The 26,832-nt window shown below is 42.4% G+C and overlaps 3 protein-coding genes and 1 pseudogene across 3 annotated transcripts in view; all 4 read right to left on the bottom strand.

Moving 5' to 3' along the window:
- Window positions 1-5,562: 5,562 nt before the first annotated feature.
- LOC144529086 (uncharacterized) lies at window positions 5,563-5,970 on the bottom strand. Its single transcript, XM_078268035.1, has one exon. The coding sequence runs from the start codon at window positions 5,968-5,970 to the stop codon at window positions 5,809-5,811; it is 162 nt and encodes a 53-aa protein (XP_078124161.1). The 3' UTR covers window positions 5,563-5,808.
- A 4,141-nt stretch (window positions 5,971-10,111) lies between these two features.
- LOC144529080 (uncharacterized) lies at window positions 10,112-11,482 on the bottom strand. Its single transcript, XM_078268023.1, has 2 exons — window positions 11,430-11,482; window positions 10,112-10,323 (listed from the first exon to the last, which is right to left on the bottom strand). The coding sequence occupies exon 2, from the start codon at window positions 10,304-10,306 to the stop codon at window positions 10,112-10,114; it is 195 nt and encodes a 64-aa protein (XP_078124149.1). The 5' UTR covers window positions 10,307-10,323; window positions 11,430-11,482.
- Window positions 11,483-15,299: 3,817 nt separating this feature from the next.
- On the bottom strand, window positions 15,300-17,618 carry LOC144531913 (E3 ubiquitin-protein ligase TRIM39-like; annotated as a pseudogene).
- Window positions 17,619-19,710: 2,092 nt separating this feature from the next.
- LOC144531698 (NLR family CARD domain-containing protein 3-like) overlaps window positions 19,711-26,832 on the bottom strand; it is a 28,133-nt gene continuing 21,011 nt past the window's right edge. The window contains exons 9-11 of the mRNA XM_078271966.1: window positions 26,087-26,257; window positions 24,088-24,137; window positions 19,711-22,387 (exon numbers count right to left, since the gene is read on the bottom strand). Of these exons, the coding sequence (XP_078128092.1) occupies window positions 21,843-22,387; window positions 24,088-24,137; window positions 26,087-26,257 (766 nt within the window). The 3' untranslated portion in view covers window positions 19,711-21,842. The remainder of the gene's footprint in view (window positions 22,388-24,087; window positions 24,138-26,086; window positions 26,258-26,832) is intronic.

Raw genomic sequence — 26,832 nt, 5'->3', positions numbered from 1 at the left:
TGTGTGTGTGTGTGTGTGATATATTTTACGAGCTCGATCCGTTAAAGACTGAACAATGAGGCGTGTCAGTGGACTCTAGTTTCTGCAATAAGAGGAAAGAAAAACAACAATCTGTGAATCAACAGTGAAACCACAATCCTGAAACGTGTGCGCGCTTGTGTGTCTGTGTGTGTGTGTGTGTGTGCGTGCGTGCGTGTGTGTGTGTGTGTGTTTGTGTGCGCATGCATGCAAGCGTGTGTGTGTGTGCGTGTAAGCGTGCGTGTGACTGTTTGTGTGTGTGTGTGTGTGTGTGTGTAGCGTGTGTATGATTGTGTGCGTGTGTGTAAGCGTGCGTGTGTGTGTGTGCGTGACTGTGTGTGTGTGCGAGCGTGCGTGCGTGTGTGTGCGCGTGTAAGCGTGCATGTGTGTCTGTGTGTGAGTGTAGTGTAAGTGTGTGCATGTGTGTCTGTGTGAGTGTAGGTGTGTATCTGTGTGCGCATGCATGCATACGTGTGTGCGTGCGTGTAAGCGTGCGTGTAAGCGTGCATGTGTGTGACTGTGCGTGCGAGCGTGTGTGTGTGTATGATTGTGTGCGTGTGACTGTGCACGTGTGTGTATGATTGTGTGCGTGCGACTGTGTGCACGTGTGTGTGACTGTGTGTTTGTGCGTGTGTGTGACTGTGTGTGTTTGACTGTGTGTGTTTGACTGTGTGTCTGTGTGTGTTTGACTGTGTGTGTGTGACTCTGTGTATGACTGTGTGTGTGCGTGCGTGTGTGTGACTCTGTGTATGACTGTGTGTGTGCGTGCGTGTGTCTCTGTGTATGACTGTGTGTGTGCGTGCGTGTGTGTGACTCTGTGTATGACTGTGTGTGTGCGTGTGTGTGTGACTCTGTGTATGACTGTGTGTGTGCGTGCGTGTGACTCTGTGTATGACTGTGTGTGTGCGTGCGTGTGTGTGACTCTGTGTATGACTGTGTGTGTGCGTGCGTGTGTGTGACTCTGTGTATGACTGTGTGTGTGCGTGCGTGCTATAATGACTACCACATGCTGCTATGTTTGTTTCCAGTCTGACTCATGGGATAATGGCTGGATCTTGACGTGTGTGCATCTCTGAAGCCACATGATGAAGAGCAACAGAGCCGCTGCAGTGACTCACTGTTAAACAGCCTTTCTAAACGGACTGTAGCTCTCGCTCTTCTGACTTCAAACTGTCCGGTTTGGGTGGTCTGTTGTTGTCGGACCCAAACATGCAAATCCTCCCGCTCTGAGTTCCCTGTTTCCCAAAGGGAGCGTGTAGGTGGCGTTGACAGGAAAAGTACAGCTTAGGATGCAGTTCCTCTACTTTGGTTTGTGGGAGTAAACATCTGCGGCGTTGCTGGCCAGCCGAAGGGATCCTAAATCTGGAAAAAAGCCACGTGGGAGCGCCGCCAGCGGGCCGCCAAGCCACGCTGTGCACACAGCTCCGACGTCCTCCGCGCTGAAAGGGAAACGAGTTTGACACCAACTGCGTTCGCGGCGTTTTTGGTTCAACAACCAGGGTTTTTTTAAATTAGCTGCGGTTGAAAAAGAAAGGGAAATGGTTTCCGCAAAGTTAGGAAATGAAAATTACAAGGTTGAGGCAGTCAGCAGGGGAGGGGTGGGGGGGGGGTCTGGTTGTTAGAGAGTCAGCTGGTCAGGCCGCACAATCTGTCCATCATCGACACGTCTATGGAGCAACAAAATGGCTTCAAACCAGTGTTGTAATAAGCATCTATTCTCACGGATATACAGAGATGTTCACAAGTCATTTTTTTGAAGTTCAAGTCAAGTCTCTGGCCATCTGCAGCATCATTTATCTCGGTGCCACACACCCTGCATGTAGCTGTTCTCTGACTGCCTCTGTTTACCAAGTTATTGAAAGCAAAACTAATGAAAAAAGGCCCAACTCCAGGAGGACTTGGTGTCGCCATCGTCAATGCATGCATGCGAGTGTGTGCACATAAGGCATAACGCATGCGTTACGTTGCGCATTACGGCAAAGGACATGCAGCTCGTCATACGTTTCTCCAACGTATATGTGCGCCAATAAAAGAAAATAGAAATACATGAATGAATTTAGATTTAAAAAGCAATAATTGCATGAAAACAGGTTGCTGACGAGTCTCGGAGCTCGAGTCCGAGTCAAGTCTGAAGTCAGCCGTTTGTGCGACTTAAGTGCGACTCGAGTCCGAGTCTCAGAGTCGAGTCCCCATCTCTGCGGATATATAAGGAAATACAAAACTCCGAAACCCCACTCCACATGAACACATCATCCATCATGAACACCTGTTCATGTCAAAGCGATCCGTCCTACAGTCGAGATATCTCACTCTGAACACGCGTAGCGCCGTGCCGATAGACTCCTGTTGTCCTCGGGTCAAAGTTGACCCGTTTTCCAAATTCCTATATCAATTTTCTTTTTAACTACCCCAAACAAAATGGATGATTCCACACAGCGCTCTTTGGCAAGTACACATCTCTACTTTCATTAATTTTGGGGTGTTTTATTCAATTTTATAGCCGTAAAAAGTAAAAGTTGACATATTAGATTATCCATCAACATACATTCCTTTAATTTTAGTCTAAATAATTCCTAATTTCTGCTTTTCTAACTCAAAAATAAGATATCATTTCCTATAAATGAGGTTTATTGACCATCTGTATATCTGTTTATATACTGTCTGTTTATATAAGGCTGTTCATTGTGTAAATATGTTTCTTTTTTTATTATTATTATTATAACTATATATTATTTTTTCTATTTCTTATACTTTTATATAGTTTGTTTCTCCTATGTCTACTTAATGTGTATCTGTGTTATTCTGATGTGTGTAATATTTCTTTCTTTTGAGCTGCTGTAGCACAGGAGTTTCCCCAGTGTGGGATTAATAAAGTCTATCTTATCTTATCTTATAAATTCCAAAAATAAGTGTAAAACTAAAGTTAATAAGTGAGTGTTAATAAAAGTTAAAAACATCGATAAAAAAGCGTCAACAAGTGTTGATTTTGACGGGAAGACAACACAAGGGTCCCTCCTGTTGTCTTGAAACTTGATGTTGCATGGTCGATGGTAGGACGACACAAAGGTTAAACATGTACAAGAGAAGCAGTTTGAGTAGCATTCCTGATTTATTTGCCAAATCAATAAGTTAACGCAGTTCCATAATCTCACTGCAGGTGTTTCTGCTGAATCAGAAGTGAATTACTCCTCCTGATCATTTACAGACAATTACAGTCATGTGTGTCTGTGTGTGTGTGTGTGTGCGTGCGTGTATGTGTGTCTGTGTGTGTGCGTGCGTGTCTGTGTATGTGTGTCAAACTGCACACTGTGTAATAGAAGCCAATTCGGTGTGGGGTGTGTGTGTGTCTGTGTATGTGTGTGTGTCTGTGTGCATGTATGTGTGTCTGTATGTGTGTCTATGTGTGTGCGTGTATGTGTGTGAATCTGTGTGTGCGTGTGTGTGTCTGTGTGTGTGTGTGTCTGTCTATGTGTGTGTGTCTGTGTGTGTGTGTGTGTGTCTGTGTGCATGTATGTGTGTCTGTGTCTGTATGTGTGTCTATGTGTGTGCGTGTATGTGTGTGAATCTGTGTGTGCGTGTGTGTGTCTGTGTGTGTCTGTCTATGTGTGTGTGTCTGTGTGTGTGTGTGCGTCTGTGTGTGTGTGTGTGTGTGTGTGTCTATGTGTGTGCGTGTATGTGTGTGAATCTGTGTGTGCGTGTGTGTGTGTGTGTGTGTGTGTGTGTGTGTGTCTGCGTGTGTGTGTGTGTGTGCGTGTATGTGTCTGTGTGTATGTGTCTGTGTGTGTGTGTGCGTGTATGTGTGTGTGTGTGTGTGTGTGTGTGTGTGTGTGTGTGTGTGTGTGTGTGTGTCTGTGTGTGTCTAACTGCACACTGTGTAAGAGAAGCCGATTCGGCTCTTTGATCACGTTTTGATTTGGCATCTTCTGATATTTTATTGGATTTCTTTAGACTGCAAGTGTTCCTGTTATTTTGTCCCGTCCACCTCCCTCCCGTACACACAGACGGGGACGCTGTGAGATGTACGTTAAGTGCAAATATAACCGAGGACGTTTATTGGACTAAAGTAAAGCCAGTTCTGTCGATACCACGCTGAAGCTTTTGGAAAGCAGGATGGATGCAGGGTGTGTTTTTTGCAGAGTACGGCCAATTTTAAATTACATTTTCTAGTTACTCCAGTAAAATCTGATTCCAGAGGGAATCACTGTAAGTAATGGACTGCGCAGGCTCTTTTGGTATATACAGCCTGAAGCATCCTTACATATATCTGTGAAAAATGAAGCCCTGTAACTGGTATGTGTACCACGTATGGGTTACTGTCAGCAGCACGTTGACTGTTGCTGTATAAGAGCGTGACGATCCTCGTAGGGAGGAGGTTGGGGGGGTATGTTTGGCTCCTAAAACACAGGGCTTTAAAGAGGAGGAGCAGAGTTCATGTCCTGGAAGAAGTTAAGGAGAAAACACAAGACCTTCACCCAGGAAACAGGTGTTCATGTCCTGGGAGTACTACTTATAGGAACACGCCGACTTGTTGGGACTTTGTCTTATTCCCCGTATCCCCCAGAGTTAGATAAGTCCAGACATACCCTTCTCATCTCCGTGCGTGTTGTTACGCACCCACCGCTAGCCTAGCTTAGCACAGATCCTGGAGGTAACTGGCTCCATCTAGCCTAGCTTAGCACAGATCCTGGAGGTAACCGGCTCCATCTAGCCTAGCTTAGCACAGATCCTGGAGGTAACCGGCTCCATCTAGCCTAGCTTAGCACAGATCCTGGAGGTAACCGGCTCCATCTAGCCTAGCTTAGCACAGATCCTGGAGGTAACCGGCTCCATCTAGCCTAGCTTAGCACAGATCCTGGAGGTAACCGGCTCCATCTAGCCTAGCTTAGCACAGATCCTGGAGGTAACCGGCTCCATCTAGCCTAGCTTAGCACAGATCCTGGAGGTAACCGGCTCCATCTAGCCTAGCTTAGCACAGATCCTGGAGGTAACTGGCTCCATCTAACCTAGCTTAGCACAGATCCTGGAGGTAACCGGCTCCATCTAACCTAGCTTAGCACAGATCCTGGAGGTAACTGGCTCCATCTAGCCTAGCTTAGCACAGATCCTGGAGGTAACTGGCTCCATCTAGCCTAGCTTAGCACAGATCCTGGAGGTAACTGGCTCCATCTAGCCTAGCTTAGCACAGATCCTGGAGGTAACTGGCTCCATCTAGCCTAGCTTAGCACAGATCCTGGAGGTAACCAGCTCCATCTAGCTTACTGCTCCCAATAAGTGACAAAATAACGCCAACATGTTCCTATTTACATGTTGTGATTTGTAGAGTCACAGCGTGTACAAATAACAAGGTCACATGACACACAGCCATCTTCTAACCGTATACATACTGGGAACTATATTCTCAGAAGGCGAAGCACTGCTACTTAACTGTCATATGACCAGCCGGCAGTCGCCTCATTTCCTACCATAGCATATGAATTGGTGTGCATACAGGTGCGTACGATATCTCGGAACCCGTTCATGAGAATAGGTTTAGTTTCACACTGGTTTTCTGTATTTAAGTGATCATTTTATTGATTATTGATTGATTCACAGCAAATCACAACTCACTCATCAACCGTGAAATTAAACAGAAGAAAACTAGATAAGTCCAATAGTGGGAGTAGGTTTTCCACTGCAGTAATATATATGATCCCCATTTAATATTTAGAGTGAGGGGGACAGTTTATGGCCGTGCTGGTCGCTGGTTTCTGTCCGTCCTCTGGACAGATGCTACGAGAAGCCGAGTCAACTTCAGTCCGGTCTTCCCTCGGCAGCTTTGTGTTTGAGCGCGGCCTCAGAGCGCACGGCGCTCCGCATGGCGCTCTGCATCAGCCAGGTGGCCAGGTGGACGGTGACGAAGGCCCCGCCGGCCGCCCACAGCCAGTTCCTCCGCAGCCAGCTCCCGGGCTTCATACCGATGCCGCTGCAGGGGGAGAAGACACAAACACTGGATTCATACGCTACATTTTGTACATTACATGTCATTTAGCTGATGCTTTTATCCAAAGCATCTTCCAATTAAGTGCTTTCAACCTTAAAGTGGCCATATTCTGCTCATTTTCAGGTTCATAACTGTATTTTGAGGTTGTACCAGAATAGGTTTACATGGTTTAATTATCAGAAAACACCATATTTTAGTTGTACTGCTCATTGCTGCAGCTCCTCTTTTCACCCTGTGTTCAGGTCTCTGTTTTAGCTACAGAGTGAGAACTCTCACTGCTGAACAGAAATAAAACCATGCCAACCTCTAGGTATGGTGAAGGGTATGTGATGATGTGGGGGTATGGTGAAGGGTATGTGATGATGTGGGGGTATGGTGAAGGGTATGTGATGATGGGGGGGGTATGGTGAAGGGGATGTGATGATGTGGGGGGTATGGTGAAGGGTATGTGATGATGGGGGGGGTATGGTGAAGGGTATGTGATGATGTGGGGGGTATGGTGAAGGGTATGTGATGATGGGGGGCTATTTTAATTCCAAAGGCCAAGGGAACTTCATCAGGATGAAGACATACAGTGGTTTTATTTCAGTTAGCCTAACAGCTGGTTGGATCTGCATTGAGAGATGATCTTACGCAAAGTACCCCATGCCAATCGTTATTCATTGACGATACATTATTCATTCACAAAGAAAATTGGTGTTCTTAAAGGTTGGATTTTTACAATTTTTTTTAATTAAGGCATTAAGATCAATTTCCAAAAGATGATTTTTTGTATTCCTCTTTTTAGTCAACTTTAGCGTGGGTGGTAAACTTATGCAAGCCTCTGTATAAATAGAAGACTGCGCTGTTTCTAGGCTTGTAGAGCGGATCTCCGGAGCAGACGCACCACTTCGCTGCTCTCTGCCTGGTGTCGCCAGTTTCATTGATTATAGTGGAAGTGTATTGTTGGAACGTCCGCTCCGCATACGTTACGCGTGCAATGTAGCCGGCCTGTGAGTCAAGACAAAGACTAAACTAGAGCGTCACTGTAAAAACAGTGTGCGGCACAATCATCTTTTTATATGGATTATCTTGGTTTTATAATCGTTGAAAGCAGGTTTAAGATCTGACTGCTATCGCTCTAAAGGCCCGGACACACAGAGCCGATGGCCAAACGTCGGCAGTAAAGCCAGCGGGACTGATCAGTCTCCCCGAGTTGGTCCAAAAAGTTCCTCAGAACACACGAAGAAACGAGACGTAATACGTCTCCATAACAGCAGGCGGCGCTAATCTTGATTGTCGCCCATAAATGAAAACCGGCAGCTGATTGGACGAACGCGTCACGTGGGTCTGGTTTCTCCAGAAACTCAAAGCCAGACTGTCATGGCGTCTCGTTCAGAATACGCTCTCATATCGTCCTAAAATAGTTCACCGTAACGTGTTTCTGGAAACATCTGAAGAGAGAAACAGGCCGTGCAGCTGCTGAATCTGTCTTCATTTCAGATCAACAAAGGTCAGTTTAGAAGATCTTCATCAGATGTTGAGAGACTCTAGTCACGCTCATCCCGCTCCCCGTTTCCTGGTCAGCTCTCCACCAATCAGATGGGTCATTTGAGTCTGACTGCCGGCAGTGCCCGCCCCGCCAATTGTACATGTCAAATCGGCCAAAATGAAGGCCGATGGCCCCTCTGACGGCCGACGGCACGGAACAAACTGAACAGACTCGAGTCACTGATCTCGACAGACTGTACAACGGCCGATTATCGGCTCGTTGTTTCCGGGCCTTAAGAGACCAAAACTATCTGCACGGAGAGCATCGACAGAGGTGCCCTTGATTGTGAGATATTTAGATGCAGTGTGATTTAAAGATCACACACTTAGGAGAAAGACCGCTGACAGACTGATTATTATTCTAAGTGTCTGACAACATTATGAAAGGATCCCTACAGAGATAGACCTTTTAGTTAAAGAGTAAGATCCTTTTAGTTTAACATGAAACAGCCCCGAAATCACCGTCACCAAACCCACCAGACTCCATGTAAATAATCAGGACTTTTAGCGTGTATAGAGCCAGCATATCTCCACCAGACTCCATGTAAATAATCAGGACTTTTATCATCGTAAAACACACTTTATTCAAAGTGGACAGAAACTAAATAAAACTATCAAAGTCCGTCTTGGTTCATCTTTCCACTGTTCCAACAATCACCACTCTGGTTTGGTTGAAACATGTGGAGATACCGCTACCCTAGAATAATAAGGTTCTATCTCACATTTTTGTCAAAATTGAGTTATTTACATATTCTTACTCTGGTATAACTTATGAACATTATTTAAGGTGTTTTTTTTTAAAAATAAACCAAGAAGGTTCTATCTACACTCAGAGTTATAAGGTTCTGTCTGTGGTCCAATCATCTTTTGGAATATTTACAGAAGGACCAATCAAATACTGTTTCTTTATGTTGCCAGGTTGTCTAGCGCTAGTTAACGTTAGCTAGCATTACCTAACATGACCTAAGTCTAAAAGTTGTCCTCAGCAAAATCCAAACGCTATAATGCAACTACAAGTGGAAATTCAGTCATATCCCATCATTTCCTTGCCAAACGTCCTATCCAACTTGATTTGCATCATATTCTAAGACTAGTTACTGATAGCTAACGCTAGCTAACGTTAGCTAACATTAGCTATTTTTAAAAGTTGTCTTCGACTTCAGCAGAATCCAAAAGCATGAGAAAGAAAGAAATTACTTCAACATAATCCCATTGTTGGTCAGGCCTTGGTATCTCAGATGTAGAATACATTCATGGTGTATGTAACTCTGGTGCTATAAAGAAATGTGCTGCATTTTTCAGTTTTGCTATTTGCAATGCTACAACTTTAAACCTCAATATCTCAAAACTGATCTGAACGCAGATTGAACCTTATTATTCTGAGGTAGCGATATGCTGGCTCTATACACGCTAAAAGTACTGATTATTTACATGGAGTCTGGTGGAGATATGCTGGCTCTATACACGCTAAAAGTCCTGATTATTTACATGGAGTCTGGTGGAGATATGCTGGCTCTATACACGCTAAAAGTCCTGATTATTTACATGGAGTCTGGTGGAGATATGCTGGCTCTATACACGCTAAAAGTCCTGATTATTTACATGGAGTCTGGTGGAAGTATGCTGGCTCTATACACGCTAAAAGTCCTGATTATTTACATGGAGTCTGGTGGAGATATGCTGGCTCTATACACGCTAAAAGTCCTGATTATTTACATGGAGTCTGGTGGAAGTATGCTGGCTCTATACACGCTAAAAGTCCTGATTATTTACATGGAGTCTGGTGGAGATATGCTGGCTCTATACACGCTAAAAGTCCTGATTATTTACATGGAGTCTGGTGGAGATATGCTGGCTCTATACACGCTAAAAGTACTGATTATTTACATGGAGTCTGGTGGAGATATGCTGGCTCTATACACACTAAAAGTCCTGATTATTTACATGGAGTCTGGTGGAGATATGCTGGCTCTATACACGCTAAAAGTATTGATTATTTACATGGAGTCTGGTGAGTTTGGTGATGGGGATTCATCAGTCACACACAAAAACATTTAGGGGAGAAAATATGTTTGTTTGTGTGTAGTTATTACTGTTTCAACACCGTGTTAAACTGGTTGTGTAAAACCTGCATTCACTTTGAATTTGTAAAGAGACTTTGGGGAGTTTTCATTTGTCTCAGTCCACAGAGAACTGTGTTGGAGCGACATCTAGCGGACAGAAGAGGAATATATTTAAATATCTGTCCCTTAGGGCAGTGGTTCCCAACCTGGGGTCCGGGGACCCCTCAGGGGGGCGGCAAAGATCACAGGGGGTTAACCCTTTGATGGCTGAATTACTTTTTTGGGGCTTTTTGTCGACCAAACTGTAGGTGAGAAGGCTATATAAGATACATATATACTGTACACATGACAGTCCTTTCACGGCTCGTTAGGCCATGAAGATCAGAATAAATGAGCGAGGTCAAAGTCTGAAACACGCCCCCTGAACCCGAGCTCAACGTAGCAGAGTAAATGTAGCCTGAAACGCAGTATTATCTGAGCACAGGACGGCGAGGCGAGGCACAGTTTCCTACCTTTTGGGCTACTTGCTCTTTGCGGCAGCAGCAGGAGGCGGGGAGACGTAGGCGACGATGCCGGGCTCAGGAACGTACTCCTCTCTGGCTTTCTGCAGCTGTGGGTTTGCCTTCAGGTTGTACCAGCCCCAGTGGATCAGCCCCAGACTCGGGACCATCACAATCAACACTTTGTAGCTCCTCCAGAAGTCCTTCAGACCCATGACTGACCACCGCAGAGCTACCAGAACACACACAGACACAGTCAAATACAGTCAGACACAGTCAGACACAGTCAAATACAGTCAGATACAAACGGATACAGTCAAATACAGTCAGACACAGTCAGATACAGTCAGACACAGTCAAATACAGTCAGATACAAACGGATACAGTCAAATACAGTCAGACACAGTCAAATACAGTCAGATACAAACGGATACAGTCAAATACAGTCAGACACAGTCAGATACAGTCAAATACAGTCAGATACAAACGATACAGTCAAATACAGTCAGACACAGTCAGATACAGTCAGACACAGTCAAATACAGTCAGATACAAACGGATACAGTCAGATACAGTCAGACACACACAGATACAGTCAGAAAGTCAGACACAGCCAAATACAGTCAGATATAGTCAGATACAAATGGATACAGTCAGATATAGTCAGATACCCACATTAATAGTCAGATACAGTCAGACACAGTCATATACACACATATATAGTCAGATACAGTCAGATACAAACAGATATAGTCAGACACAGTCAGATACAAACATACACAAACAGATACAAACATATACAGTCCTTTATCATTGCTTAGACCAAGATGCAAAGACATCTTGTCAAATTACAGTTTACTCTGAAAGAGTGATAGTTTCCCTCTCTGTAATATCGTCCAGTTGCTGTAAGATTGTATATTGAGGCAGCTGAATAGCACTGATGTGGCCCACACTATACTTTTATTTACTTATTTACGGAATGAACTGCTGAGACATCTTGTTTACAGACAGATCCGATACTTAGTTACTCCAACCAGAGAAACCATGGCAACATGAACTAACTGACGTCAGCCACATCATGTCAGCTGTCATTAAATAAAACTACAACATGAAGATGAGTTGTGTGAAACGCAACAATCGTGTTTAATAACTAACGTTGCAGCGGTTATCTAACCGGCGGCTAGCAGCGACACGGTGCTTGCTGACCGTCAGCAGAGAGCCGTCAAAGCCGTTAGCTGCTGACTCAGACTCCGTTCAAACAGCCGAGCAACAGAAATCAAACGTTACCAAACATTAAAGTAGGAATAAATGAAGATATAATGATCAAACTGCTCTAACCTTCAGAGACCAGCTGTTGCTCCTGCTGCCTCCATGATGTCGGGGTCCGGAATGAAAAGGAGTCCGACGCGATGCCTGAACACTAATCAGCAGTAGCAACAAACCCACCAGATTCCATGTAAATAATCAGGACTTTTTAGCGTGTATAGAGCCAGCATATCTCCACATGTAAATGGGTGAATTAAGGGTTTATTTCAACCAAACCAGAGTGGTGATTGTTGGAACAGTGGAAAGATGAACCAAGACGGCTTTTGATAGTTTTATTTAGTTTCTGTCCACTTTGAATGAAGTGTGTTTTTAAGATGATAAAAATACTGATTATTTACATGGAGTCTGGTGGGTTTGGTGATGGGGATTTCGGGGCTGTTTCATGAAAGTTAGAGTTTAACACCGTATGTAATGAAAGACACGTTTCTGATTATACATTATCCATTTAACATAAAACATGTGATACAATATTGAAGCTTAAAACGCATCGGAGATTTTTTACAACGTTTTGTAGAAAGGCAACAATGTAGGAGCCTATATGCTAGCGACAGGTTGTTTTGTTTTTACAACCTTTATTGACAATGGACAATGACAAAAACCGCCAGGGGGCAGAAAAACACACACTCACATTAATTTATAGTAGAGAACAGATACATTCAGTGTTTGCTTTCTTATTTGTAGAATATAAAATGGTTCTTTTGATATTTAAACAGCAACACTAAACACTGTAGTTATAAACTTATATACACTACCAGTCAAAAGTTTGGGGTCACTTAGACATTTCCATTCCACTCCATTATAGACAGAATACCAGCTGAGATCAGTTGCATTGTTTTTTTTAACCAGGGCAGCAGTTTTCAGATTATATTATGAATTTACATGATTGCAAAAGGGTTCTCCAATGTTGTAGAAAGACGTGGCCGATCTTTAATGCAATATCTACATTGCCCATCATCAGCAACCATTCATCCAATGTTCCAAAGACACATCCTGTTTACTAATCTGATATCATTTTAAAAGGCTAACTGAGAAAACATTGGAGAACCCTTTTGCAATGATGTAATCACATAATGTAATCTGAAAACTGCTGCCCTGGTTAAAAAAGCAATGCAACTGATCTCAGCTGGTATTCTGTCTATAATGGAGTGGAATGGAAATGTCTAAGTGACCCCAAACTTTTGACCGGTAGTGTACATATAAACAGAGAAAACATAACTCGACTTTTAGCGTATGGAATAATCAATAGAGTGACGCTGTTGACTGCTGTCCTCGTGTGTAAATGCGCACAGCAGCAGCGGACAGCTCCACTGTGTTTACAGTTTAGAGAATATTGTCCTCATTGATAATGTATTTCTGTCATCCACCCGCAACCATCTGGGTCATAGATGGGTCATTCCACGAAATCGGTGGCACCGATTTCGTGGAAAGACCATCTAACCCTTATAACATAGAATATGTCGGCCTACAGTAGATCTACCGCGTTCTGCTTATCCTGCATACATGTAACACTAATAACAAATATGAGTCGGCAGGAGGGTGAGCTGAGCAACCAATAATGAAAATAAGCTTAATTTGTTGAACACCTTTAATACAAGTCTTGGTTACAGGCTTAAAAGTCTTTAGATCAGCTATTCTTGAAACATCGATGGAACAACTGAACGGGGAAAAACACTTTCAGAACCGGAGACGTTAAAAAGTGGCTGGTCACTGTTGAACTGTTGTTGTTGAACCTCGAGAACACAAGAAAAGTCGTGTTTTTTAAACATGGGGCTTGTTGACTTTGCCCATTCAGAGGCTAAAATTATAGAATTGTTGCTTTTTGTTTCTCGTTGTTTGTTTGTGTTCATGCTCAAGAGCCATGTGAGAGCAAACTGTTCTCTCATTGGTCAGGAAATCTTACTACAGGAAATAGCCTCACATCCATCAGGGGATGTGTGGGCCATGCAGGGAGTCCGACTGTGAGGCCTGAGCGCGGGCTCAGCCCGAGTCTGGCCTCCCTTCCTCTCACTGGAAGTCAGTTAGTATACCAGGGGCACAAAAACAAAAAAAGTATTGAAACACTGTAAAAATAATTAGGTTGGTATATCAGGGGCACAAAACTATGGCCCAGGCGGCTGGAGGGGTTTAGCGCAGGGAGGGGTGCTTAAGTTCGGGTACTCTGAGCTCCGCGTCTTCACCGCTGCTCTGTTTTTCAGGTTTTGTTTCCTCATATTTAGATATGATTTTAGTAACACACACAGGTGTGGAGCGGGGGGGAGGTGGCTTCTAGGGCTCCAGCGGGGACGTGCACAGACATTTTGGGTGGCAGGGGCTCAAAGAAAAAGGCCTAATAGAAGTAGTAATAGAAATTTAAACAAAAGGTTAAAGAGGCCTATATTAACACATTTCTGACTACCTTACCAATTTATTTTATTTCCCTTATGCAATTGTTTAATATATATAATACATATTCAACTAGTAATCAGTTCACACAGAGACTTTTTAGCATTCACCAGGTTAATCACCATCAGCAAGGAGACTCTGCTACAATGTGCATGTTTCTAGTTTCAAGTATATATTTAGAATAAGCACCAAGGAGAGGGACTTAGTTTCACTAACCAATTGGCAAATGGCAATAAATCATGATCATCATTTTGGTGCTATTGGAATAAATAACACTTAAAAAAATCTTTTGGAAAAATCTCAACAAAAATCATCACACTAAACTGAAAAAGGCTGTTGCTGCAATTTTTTTTGTTTTGGTGCTCAGCGGGGCAGCAGTACAGTAACTTTGTCTCATCATTCCTTTGTGTTGTGATCCATCTAGTGGTCGTTCTGTGTCACAACACCAGTTAGTGGTCTACATGGAGGCCTGTTGTTGCTGCTGCAGTGTAGCAGGGAGTCATGGAGACGTGCTCGGACATGAGGAAGGCTGTCAGCTCTCAAGAAATGTTCAGAGTTTAAATGAATACCCTGCACTCATCAATGATTGTTGTTTGACTCTTTCAGAGAGATTATACATTTGTTGTCAGTATTTAAATGTGGCTTTAAACAACAATGTCAACTTACAACATAGAAAACTAAAGTTATTGTTATTGTCAGACGTTACCAACAAGAAGAAGCTCTGCAGAACAACTATAGATGAAAACAGGAATAATGTCCTAGGTGGTATGGCAGGCCGTTTTAACATTTAATCAAACCACACTCCTATCTGTAATTACATTTTAGATATTTATAATAGCATTTCTCCTAGTCAAAATTATATTATAACTAGTCAGAATGGTAATTAAAGATATCCATAATAACATTCATACTTGTAGTGATTGTTTCTCAAGATATCTACAACTTTGATTGTACTAGTCAAAACTAAATTTAAAATCATTAAATAGTATAAGTGGCCATTTTAACATTTAGTAGCTAGACTGGATATTTATTGCAGATATCTGTATTTAATTCTTCCTAGTCAGAAAGAACTTTCTAGATATCTGCAATAGATTTTATTAGAATATGTCCACACCCTGTTGTGTAGACCAGTTTTTAGTAAAGAACAGCACTGCTAACAAAGCTCTGCTTACTGTACATTTCCTCCAGTGCTCAAGTCACTGCGTACTCAGGCCTTGTGTTCAACAACAATCTTTATTTTACAGTTTTTATTCTACAATCACATATTTGCAGACTTCTTTGACTCATAAACCATCTTACAGAATTCAGGAAAGAAATAAATTTTTTTATGAATTTTGATTTAATTTGCAAAGAATTGCTGCACATTTAACCATATGTGGAAATGGAATAAAGTGTAAGTCAGTCACCACAGGAAACAGATTCTGGAGAAAAAAAGATGTAAAATATATGAATATGTACATTTTTGTTCCTTTTATTGACAATAAATCAATACCTGAAATGAGATCAGTGATTAGTTTACTCTGACAGGAGAGATGATCAGAGGGGCAGAGTTTTTACCACCTTCATTCCTACCGGGACCGAAGAATAGGAAGAGTTTCTCAGTGAAGGAGAAGCCAGTAAAGGAGTAGAAAAGAGCTGCAGCATCTACGTCATAAAAAGAGACCAGACCCTCCTCATAATCCACAAACACCCCCACCTTCTGAGGCCGAGACTTCAGAGAGAGACAGACTGAAGGGCCCAGCAAAGAGCTTAGTACTCATTTTCAATTGTCAACAATATTGTCCAGTAACCATTCTGAGGGTTCAATGGAATGATGCCCCTTTCCTGTTGATCGACTCTCTGGCCACTCCTAAAGTCCATTCAGTCTTTCTTTTAACTTGAACCTCAATGTAAAATCTGCCTGAAGAGAAACTCTGTTTTCCTAAAACACAAAGCCAATTAGAAAATCTCTCTGGGTTGTCTGGGAGATTCTTCCTCACATCACTATCATTCACTTGTTTCCCATCATCAGACAGGATGAGTTTAGGATGTGCTGTATCAGGATCAAGAGTCACATCCACTGCATACTGCTGGACTCTCTTCATCTCAGACTCATGGAGCAGCTTCTTCATCTCTTTATTGAGTGTCTCCTCCAGCTGACCCACAGCTTTCACCACAGTCCCCTCATATGATGATGGACGGATGCTGACCTCTGTCCAGTCCTTGGTGGGTGGAGGTTGTTGGATGTTTAGAGACTGGACACTCTGGAGAAGATGGAGGTGGTCTTCAGAGCGTAACACCTGCTCCACCTCAGTGCTTCTCTTCATCAGCTCAGAGATTTCCTGTTCCAGCTCTTTGATGAAAGCTTCGGCCTGTTTTTCTGTTGTTTTCTGTTTCTCTTTGATCGTGTTGATGAGCTCATTCAGGCCTCTCTCAACAGACTCCTTCAGACTCGTGAAGACCTGAACACCTTCTGCTATCTCTCTGTCTGCAGCTTCCTCACTGAGGTCGACTGAGTGACCTCCTGAATCTTCAGTCGTCTCTTCTGGATCATCTGCTGAATTTCAGCCTCTGCCTTCTTTCTTTCATATTCTTCTGTCAGAGGAACAACATTATGCGTCTTGTGGTCTAAAACAAGACACATGTCAGGTCGGTCTGTAATGGAAGTTTCTGGTCCAGCAGGGGTAGAGGTTTCAAAGTTTAGTGAACGTAACAAATAAGACAGTCGGAGAACTGAACCAAGTTAGGGTTTCGTATTTATTAAGATATATTTGCAAATATAGGAAGAATAACAGAGTCACAAAAGCACAGACAGCTCAGTGAGTACCAATTCTTCAAATGAGTGAAGGAAAACACTGAGCTTAAATGCACATAGGGAAAGGGGAGTGACAATTCACACATGGTCTGTTGGGACAGGATTTACATTTTCTCTCAGACAGCGTCAAGATAAGGTCAACAGGTTAAAAGTCTAACATGCACATAAAGATGAAGATCCTGACAGATACCTTTCTGAATCTCCCAAAGTGTCAAAAACCCCCTTCACCTACTCCCCTATCCCCCACGTTCACATCTGGGGTCACATTCCTCGGACATCGTAAATGACAGGGGAGGAACGGATCGGGGAAGGAAGATGGTTTATAGTGACCTTATGGTTTATCAGTTTAAACAAAGGGCCTATGCTTCGTCTCCCAGACTTTCTGTCTCAGCAGTTAAGCAGGATCTAATCAACAGGATAAGAGGAGACAAACTGTTTTTTCAATAATGCTGAGAGAAGGTTATGTGTTAATAAAAACATAAGAATTAAAAGGAACAGTGCTTAAGTGTAATTTTTTGCCATTACAGGTCTTACAGAAGAGCTCCAGAGGTTTATCGTGCTTCGTACACATCCTGCCTTCCAGGTTCTCTACAGGGTCGATCAGCTGATGTCTTTTCAGGCCTGACATTGTCAGATGAGGCTCCAGGTGAGTCTCACAGTAGGAGACCAGACACACCAGGCAGGACTTCAGGGCCTTCAGTTTGGTTCCAGTGCAGACATCACAGGGAACTTCTCCTGGTTTGGACACTTGTTGCTCTGAGCTGCTGCTGCCGGGTTTATGTTGAGCTGACTGTCTGAACTGAGCGACCATCTCAGAGATGAAAGTGTTGACCCTCAAATCAGGTCTTGTGGTAAAACCCTCCTTACACAGGGGACACAGGTACTGGTTGTTAGTATTCCAGTTTTCAGTGATGCAGTTTTTGCAGAAGTTGTGTCCACATGATGTAGTCACAGGATCCGTGAACATCCAGACAGATAGAGCACAAAAACTGATCTTCAGATTGTATGTTGTTTGCAGCAGCCATATCTACACATGTAGGCGGGAGAGAGCAAAACAAAACATTTTATTCAAAATACAGTTTTAGTTATTTGCAGTGTTGGGAGTAACGGTGTTTAAGTATAACGGCATTACAAACGGCGTTATTTTTTCAGTAACCTAGTAATCTAATTAATTACTTTTCCCATCGTTGCAACGCCGTTATCGTTACTGAGAATGTAAAGTGGCGCGTTACTACAATTTGGTTGAATGAAGCGCGAGGTATCAGGCTTTGGCTACACATCAGCTGCTTGGAGAGAGCAGGGGGAGGATGATGACACCGTTGCAAATGCGATGATAATTGGCTAGGTGGGCGGATGCCCTGCTCATGATGTCTCACTGCATGCTCTGACTACCACTAAACACAAGACAGCGACAATGGCGACGAGCCAGGGAAATTCAAAGGTTCTCGAACTGGAAGTACTGGCACTAATTCTCTCTCATTGAAATTAAAGGCAAGAATGTTTATGTAACAAGCACGCTATGCTATGCCCAGGAAAAAAGACTTTATCCACGTCTAACTCAAGCAACTCAAATCTGATGAAGCACCTCACATCAACACATGCTAACACGACACTTGTTGCTGCTGCTAACCCAACCCCAAGCCCAAATGCAGCTAGCGTGAGCTCCAGCAAAGGAGACGGAGCCACTCTGTTAAAACAAGCAATGCTCGATTTTTCGGGTCAGCAACAGGTGATACTGTATATAGTGTTTTTATTCTTCAATCAGTTAATATAAACATCTTTGACGTTAAAGATGTTATAGAACGTAATAGCGTTATAGAACATAAAAAATAACGTCACAGTTACTTTGCTGAGTAACTAATTACTTTTACAATGTGGTAACTGAGTTACTAACTCAATTACTTTTTGGGAGAAGTAATTTGAAACTGTAACTAATTACCTTTTTAAAGTAAGATGACCAATACTGGTTATTTGTTGAAAAAGAAACATGTGCCTTTACTGTCCTGGCATAACTTATTGTAGCAACAGCCCACAATTCCCATCATGCCTATTGAGTAGTTTAAGTGTTCTGTTTCATGTCCCAAAACCCAGATGTTGCTTTTTGCGGTTGGTAATTGCCATGTTAGAGCTTGTTTAGTTCTAACCATCAGTGAGGTGGCTGTTACGTTTCTTAAACCCAGCTGTATTTTGTTACTATGTTTTTGAGTTCTTGTTCGCTGTGATGACTGTCATTAAAGGCTTGACATCACTAAAGGCCCTGGCACACTAAGCCGACAGCCGCCGACTACTGCAGACGACGGCCACCTGTGGGGTCGCTTTTTGTCGGCCCTCGTTGCCTTTGTCTTGGCCAAAATTTAGCACTGGAACACACCGCACAGACTACAACCGACGGCCAAGTACCACGTACGTTTTGCGCATCCGTGCAAGGAATTAACTCCCCATACCAGCAGGTGGCGGTAATCTATCCATCATTCAACAACGGAAACCAGATACCTTTGCCATGATACCCACAACATACAGCGTTTGCTCTATCAGCAGCAGAACCAAACAGAGCCTGCAGTCCCTCTGCTTCACTCCCCGCCGGGAAGAGAGCAGTACCAGGAGATGGCTAACTGGACTGTGCCTCCCCCGGGCTGTCATTCATTCTCTGGGCAAAGAAGTCTCCATACAGTTGGAGCGGAGTGGAGCAAAAATTAGCGAAACTAAATTGTCACTCATCTGGCAACAAATAATTATGTATATCTCGTCGTAGGATATCTTATATCTATTATCTTATATCTTAGGCAGCTTGGGTGGCTGTGGCTAAGTGGTAGAGCGGTCGCCTACCAATCGGAAGGTTGGTGGTTCAATCCCTGTTTGTTTACAGTTGTAAACAAGTTGCCAGGCTGTTGCCTAGCAATGAAAGCTAAACCCAAACCACAGAGATGCAGTTCCAAGTAGTAAACTAAAATCCTGACAACTGACCTAAAAGTGGGCTACTGTGGACAAACAGTCATCTATTGATACCAATTTCACATGAAATTAAGAGTGTGACTTGGTGCCTGAGTAGAGCTGAAGCTTAGTGTCCATCCTGTTGTTGAAAGTGTCAATATGATCAGCTGTAACGTTACTTACCACCGGTGTTTTGGAGGAGACTCTGAGCGGTCTGCACTGCGGTGTGTTCAGGTACACAATCAGACGCTGGACAGCTGCACGTCCTCTTTAAATGTCCAAGTAGTATTCCCATTGGGACTCCAAAGCGAGTGTGTATCCAGTGTGTGTAGATGATAAATAAACTTCCGTAGATTTCAATATCTCTGGCTCTTTGACTTCTTCCACGTAGCTCGCTGCATCAGTGTTCCAGCACGATTTAAAATATAAATGGAAGAAGCAGTTGTAGTCATGGTAACCCAACAAATGTAAATGAACACATACATTTACATCACATGAATGACATGAACACTAAATCAAGACTATAACCTAGGTAACGCAAATGCATAACAAAAACACTAACAGAACATCATTTACACACTTAAACTGGGACATGAACCGTTAATAACCTAGTCCCATGATCCTTTGCACTGCCGTGCAGACCAGTCAACACAACGGCATCCTGCCGGCCGTTAAAATATTCTTACACACACAGACACACACACACACACACACACACACACACACACACACACACACACACACTAGTAACATAATAACCTAGTCCCATGATCCTTCAACCCAGTCTCACGGCAGTTCGTGAAATGGTCACCTTATTTAATCTATTGATTTTTTTCGTGGTGGTCAGCGTGCTTTTTAAACTAATGTATTTCAATGGGAAGCATCTTTTGTGATCACAGCACGACTACGGTAGTGAGCAGGTTGGTTGGGGTGGAGGATAAGTCAAACAACACAGGACTTTCTCCCAGAAGACCGGGGATCGTGTCCTGGTTGTGACGTTTCCTTTCCTCGTTGTTCCTTTCCTAAACCAAACTGTCGCGTTGCCGTGAGACCGTGTTGATATATGACAAATATGATTCAATAGTTTGAGTTATGGAGGAGCAGATAAGAGTAAACTTCTCCTTTTCAGTTATGTGATATTTATTCACGTTTATGAGACGTTGTATATTGAGACTTTGTTATATGTTCATTTTAAAGGGGAACTATGCACGTTTTTTTTTTTTAGCATAATTTACCTTAACTGAACAGCTTCAGAGTCATTGGAATGGTTATATGACTTATTTTCGGGTTGAAAGGTGGTCGTCTCGCTCCCCCCTAGCGCCTGTGAGCAGAAAAACCACCCTTGCAACTTTCGCGTCAGGAAGGATCGCATGATATCAGGTCTCGCCATGTTACAAATTGCTTCACGTCACTGCACTGGTTGAGTGGAGGCTTTGAGTGGATAGCAGGGCCTGTGTGTGTGTGTGTGTGTGTGTGTGTGTTAAAGTGTCCTGAAAATCAGAAAAGATCAGAAAGAGTTTAATTTCTTTATGTGGATCTGATATCAGATATAAACAGTCTTTTTTGTCTTTGGCTTCTTCTTTTTTCAGTCTTGGGTGGCGCTTAGCTCCGGACGGAGCCACGGTGCCTCTGCTAAATAGCCTCAGGAAGGAACTTGTTTTGGTGGAACATGTGCACGTTCAAAAGTAGTTTTAGCCGTGCAACAAAAAACTCAGATTGGACAGATAGTCTAGCTAGCTGTCTGAATTTACCCTGCAGAGATCTGAGGAGCAGTTAACCATAGTCCTCACAAATCCACCGGATCCTTCCCGGAGGTGGAACGTCGTCAATATAGACTCCCAATACTGTGACTTCGATACCGGTTCCTGAACGATTTTATAAAAATCCATTTTAACAAAAAGAAATTACAACATTACAACATTACGGCACAAATCTTTGTATTTATGTTCCAGCTCCGACTACGTGAGTCGTCTCTGTGTAATGTAGAGTTTTTCCTGCGTGTCTCTACGACTTGTAACATTAGACAGCCAATCACAGACATTATTAGATCTTGGTAGAAGCATGCTGCGTGCTGATTGGCTCACTGACGTTGATGAGATTTACTCCTTTAGGTTTTGAAATTGGGTTTTGAATGATGAGGCATTTGTCTATACTAAGGAGGGAAATCGGCCGGTGCCTAGAAAGTATCAAAAGTTCGGTACCCAGCCCTACATGAGACTGTTAGATAACATTGTTTATTAGGGTTCCAAGACATGCATCCTGCAGCACCAGAATGTCAAGGATATACAGTAGACTAACACAGGAGTAGATTTTCACTCTTACAGTGAACACAGAGACACTGAGGGACTGTATGACAATAACCCAAGCCCAAAGCCAAAACCGGGATAGGGTTCAGTGAATGTGGTGTTGAAGGTGTAGAGGTGGATCAGTGTGTCAGCGGAGACTCTGTAGAAGGACAGACTGCCAGCAGGATAGTCCACATACACTGCCACTCTGTTAGAGACATTGGAGTACGAGGTGATGGGAGTGCTTCTCCTGTTGTGACTGACAGAGTAACCTTCGACATCAGAGCACAAGAGACTCCAGGACTGATCATTCTTTCCAAACCTGCAGTGAGCTCTGTTTCCTTTCCTTTTGATTCCTCTGAAACTCACTGATACAAAAACTCTTCCTCTCCATTCAACCTCCCAGTAACAGCGGCCACTCAGACCGTCTCTACACAGCAGCTGAGGCCAGTAGTCAAACCTCTGTGGATGATCAGAATATGGCTGCTCCTCTGTCCCTGCTGTCACCTTCCTGTTGCTGTCAGAGAGTTGGAGGTGTGTGTTTACAGTGTTAATGTCCAGTGTGAGTTCACAGGCATCTGTTGAACACAAAACGCAAAACACAATGGAGCTCAGGGTTGGGTATCGTTTGTATTTTTATGATTCCGATTCCTAACCGATTCTTGAAAAACTGAAAAATGACATAAAAGAAAGGCTCTTTTATAGTTTTTTTAAAAATTGAAAATAAAGTACTTAAATGTAAACCTACGTCACCTAACACACAACTACAATAATTTAACAATAAATAAAAGTTACACTATTAACAAGTAACAACAAAATAAATGTAACTAAACCAGCTTCAAACTTTAGCAGTTCTTTTGCAGAAAAATGACCATATTTGCCTTCTCTGGCAAGATACGACACCTCTCCTGACTTATGGCATGTTCTGCTTTTATGTCCGTTTTAGTGAGCCCAGAAGGAAAATATTTTAAAAGTAGCCTACATTTACGGTAGCTAGGTAACGGTAGACTACAGAGAAAGTGTGATATTTTTATGTCCGTTTCGGAGTGACAGAGGGAAAATATTTCAGTCGACACATTAAGTGGAACCAAAATGAGGAACCGAAATTTGCATTCTAATGTGGTCCGATTACTACCGGTTGCGTAGGGAGTGGTTCCATAGTGGTACCTAACCCTAATAGAGCTCAACAGAGTGGTTTCGGAAGTAAAAATCCCATTGATTTTCTCCATTAGGATTTAAATTATCAGCCATAATGTTTAAACCATCCGAGGCAGACTGACCCCGAGCTACGACGTTGTGAAACAAATGTTTTTGATCCTGAAATCTAGAAGCCTGAAATAAAACTTGTAGTGAGAAAAACATGTTTTATTCGCGATCTTATGGCAAAAAACAACACCCACAATCCTAAGAGTAACAGCAATGTCTCTGATTGGTTCAACTTGCTGTTACCATGGAAACGTTTACCGTACCCGCAAAACCGCGAACAGAGCGAGCTTCGACCGTTCAAGTCTATAATAGTTTCTCTACTTTTTTGGACCGAATCAAATGTTTTATGCTCAGTATTCATCTTGTAGCTGGTTGGCTCGGTTCCAGATGTAAAACTCTTTATATCAACAATTTTTGAAACATCAATGAAACAATTGAATGGGGAAACACACTTCTGTAACCAGAGCCGTTAAAAAAGTGTCTATACAACATCAATTTATCATCTAATGCCTGGTGCACACTAGAGGATTTTAAAATCGTAGGGGGCTTTCACACCTGCCACATTTAGTTTGGTTGAATCTCACTTTTAGAGGACAGAAATAGACAGTGTACATCTGTCCTGTAGAGTTACATTGCAGCCTGGTTCGCGGCTGCCGGTTACAGCGTTCTCTCTCAATACTGGACCAACTACAAAGATTAGTCACTTAGACACCAATGCATGGGAAAATAGTTTTTTCCAGGTAGTAAAAATACTGAAATTTCCCTTTAAGTTGATGTCTGTAAACCCTTCATTTGCCAGAGAATCTGCTTAAACCAGCCTCAAATCATGGACACCAACGTGATTGTTCAGATAGGCGAAACTCTAGCGTGGGGCCAGGATTACACGCATGATGGGTTTATTTGTTTCTTTTTTAAACAACTGACTGTTAATTAGATCAAAACTTCACAATGACTCATCCTTTTGGATCGTCTTTTAAACTGAGAATTAAATGCAGATACGCAGGCTTTAATTTAAACTACTTTAACATGTGCTGCCTTGTTTACATGAATCATAGTGAACACACACACTTACACTTCCTCAGACCAGGTTTCAGCCTCTGCTCTCCACCATGTTCCAGCCTGGAGGAACAAACAAAGTCAGAATGAACCTTCAGAAGCTTCATCAATCAATGATCTTTATTAACCATCACTTCAGATTCTAGGAAAGACCTCAGTGTGTGTAAAAAGGATCTCAGATATCTGCAGCTCGTTCAGAAAGTAATAATTTATGAATGCAGAATCTGTAGGCAACAGGACAACATTTTGTTCAGAAGTGTTTTGGTTTACGTTCATAGTCTGTTTGTAGTCCCAGTAGTATTAACCAATCACGTTTGAGTGTGCTTTGGTTGCATGCAGGCAAACAGTCCGTCTGGAGCGTAAAAGAGAATCGGCTGGAAGGCAATCTTGGAACTCCGTCGGTTAACGTTTGACCAATTTAGCTTTTATTAGCTTTTTTTTTAATGTGTATCTGCATTAATACATACATCTGTTTTGAGAAATTAGCCAAAATATCATCTGGACCTAAAATAAGAAGTAACACACAAAGTTTCAAAACATTATTTTGTTGGCAACCGGGCAAAATACAAGTCTGTGTGCAGACCTCCAAACAGAAACATCTTCACAATGCTCTTACCTTCGAGACCGAAATGGAGTGATTTAATAATAAGTAAGGGACTGTTCGTTATTTATTTAAGGGGCCACCAGAGGAGTTTTGGGACCTTAGTCAAAAGAGACATGACCCTCCCCTCGCCAGTAATAGTTTTTCTATGACCCTCCAAAATGATTTGGAAAAAAGGAATGACCCTCCCCCAACAATTTATCGATACCTTCTGTACTGGTTTGCGCTTGGCAAAGATATACAGATTCCCATTGTTTTTTTACATCCATGACATACGTGCCTAAACCTCTGCTTTCTCATCTGACGCATCACACTCCTCTGTTATGGTGTGGTGGCCATTTCAGTAGATTTACTCACTAACGTTGTTGTGGCAACACAATAAGCATGGAAACTAAATGCACACTTCCTGCATTACTGCATTACTTCAAATACTAAGTTACTCCTCTAGTAAACTAGTATTCACATGAAATAAAACAATAAAACATTGAGACAATTCAGCAAAGCACTCTGGATAACATTCAACACACAAACTGGTTGCTATGGACTCGTCACTAGGCTTCTTCCACTTCGCCATTTAAACAAAGTGGAATAAACGTAAGTCCAAATCTACACAAAACCCGCAATCAATTAGTAAGCTGACATCAAATGTATATACATGGCATTTAGGAAACCTTTATTGCAACCTTGGCACGGTAAGATGTCCAGACTAGCAACAGTCATTTTCATTTTTTGCGTCCTGCTGCTCCCATTGTCAGCCAGAAAATATTTTTTTTACTAAAGCAGTATATGAAATCAGATGTATTACCTACCACCATTTAGTTGTTTTGTGTTATTTAAGATATTTATAAAATATCTGGTCATGCCGACATAGCTAATTATTCCACTCATTTAAAAAAAAATGCAATTACCCGTTTCAGCCACCAGGGGGACAGTGCTCCCCCTACCCCACAGCAAACTCATGGGTCAGACATATCTGGTAACGGGGTGCCGAGACTGAGAGCTACATGAAAAAAATATGCACTAAAAAGCCACTTTGAAATTTTGCTGTTTCTATGAATACAAGACTTGGGTGACCCCCCCCCCTGCACTAAAAAATGTTGGATGACCCTCCCCTCAACAAAGAATAAAAAGACATGACCCTCCCCTATTTTCCTCCAGTGGTCCATTCCATAAATACCGAACGGTCCCTAATAATAATTAGTTAATTATAGCACATATTGCTATGGATGGGACCCCACTTATGTTACAACCTTCAAAGCTTCAGGAAGAATGTGTGTCATAGGCGTGATATAAGTTAAGAAGCAAGTCTCAGCTCAGTTACTGTCTTCACTGTTAGCAGCAGTGCTGCTGGTGCACACTGTGAACCAACAGTCCTCCGTTGTTGTTGTGAGGTCTTGCTGTCTATTCATATCTGAGAGTGTCCAGACTCCAGTGTGGATCCTCCAGTCCAGCTGACAGCAACTTCACTCCTGAGTTTCCTGGATGATTGTAGCTCAAGTCCAGCTCCCTCAGATGGGAGGGGTTGGAGCTCAGAGCTGAGGCCAGAGCAGTACAGCCTTCCTCTGTGATCAGACAGCCAAACAGTCTGGACATACAAACACACACACACACACACACACACACACACACACACACACACACACACACATATATAATTTATTTTTGTTTATCATGGCTGTCCTTTTCCTTGTAAGTGTGAATTTACTGATAAGACTAAGCTTGATGTTCGATGTCCTCAACATTCCTATGTGAATAACACAAGAACGCATCATAAAGATAATCATTGCCGACGTTTTTATAGACTTCAAAGAATTTGTCAAAAACATTCATTTTTTTGCAGAAAGTTGTTACCTCAGTTTTTCTGAGTAAAGTCTACACTAAAGCTGATTAATCAATTAGTTATCAACTATTTAATTAATCAACTATTTTGATAATCGTTTTATCAGTTTTCTCGTTACAAATGTTATGAGAAAAAGTAAATCTTTTCTGATTCCAGCTTGTTAAATGTGAATATTTTCTAGTTTTGTCTCTCCTCTGTGAAAGTAAACTGAATATCTTTGAGTTTTTTAGCAAACAAGACATTGTTTTGGGAAACATTGTTCAACATTTTTCACGAATTTCTAACATTTTATAGACAATATAACTAATCCATTTATCCAG

This window comes from Sander vitreus, chromosome 2, assembly GCF_031162955.1.
Source record: "Sander vitreus isolate 19-12246 chromosome 2, sanVit1, whole genome shotgun sequence".
Lineage (NCBI taxonomy): Eukaryota > Metazoa > Chordata > Actinopteri > Perciformes > Percidae > Sander > Sander vitreus.
Note: the sequence above shows the minus strand (reverse complement) of the source record. Positions and strands in the feature narration are given on the sequence as shown.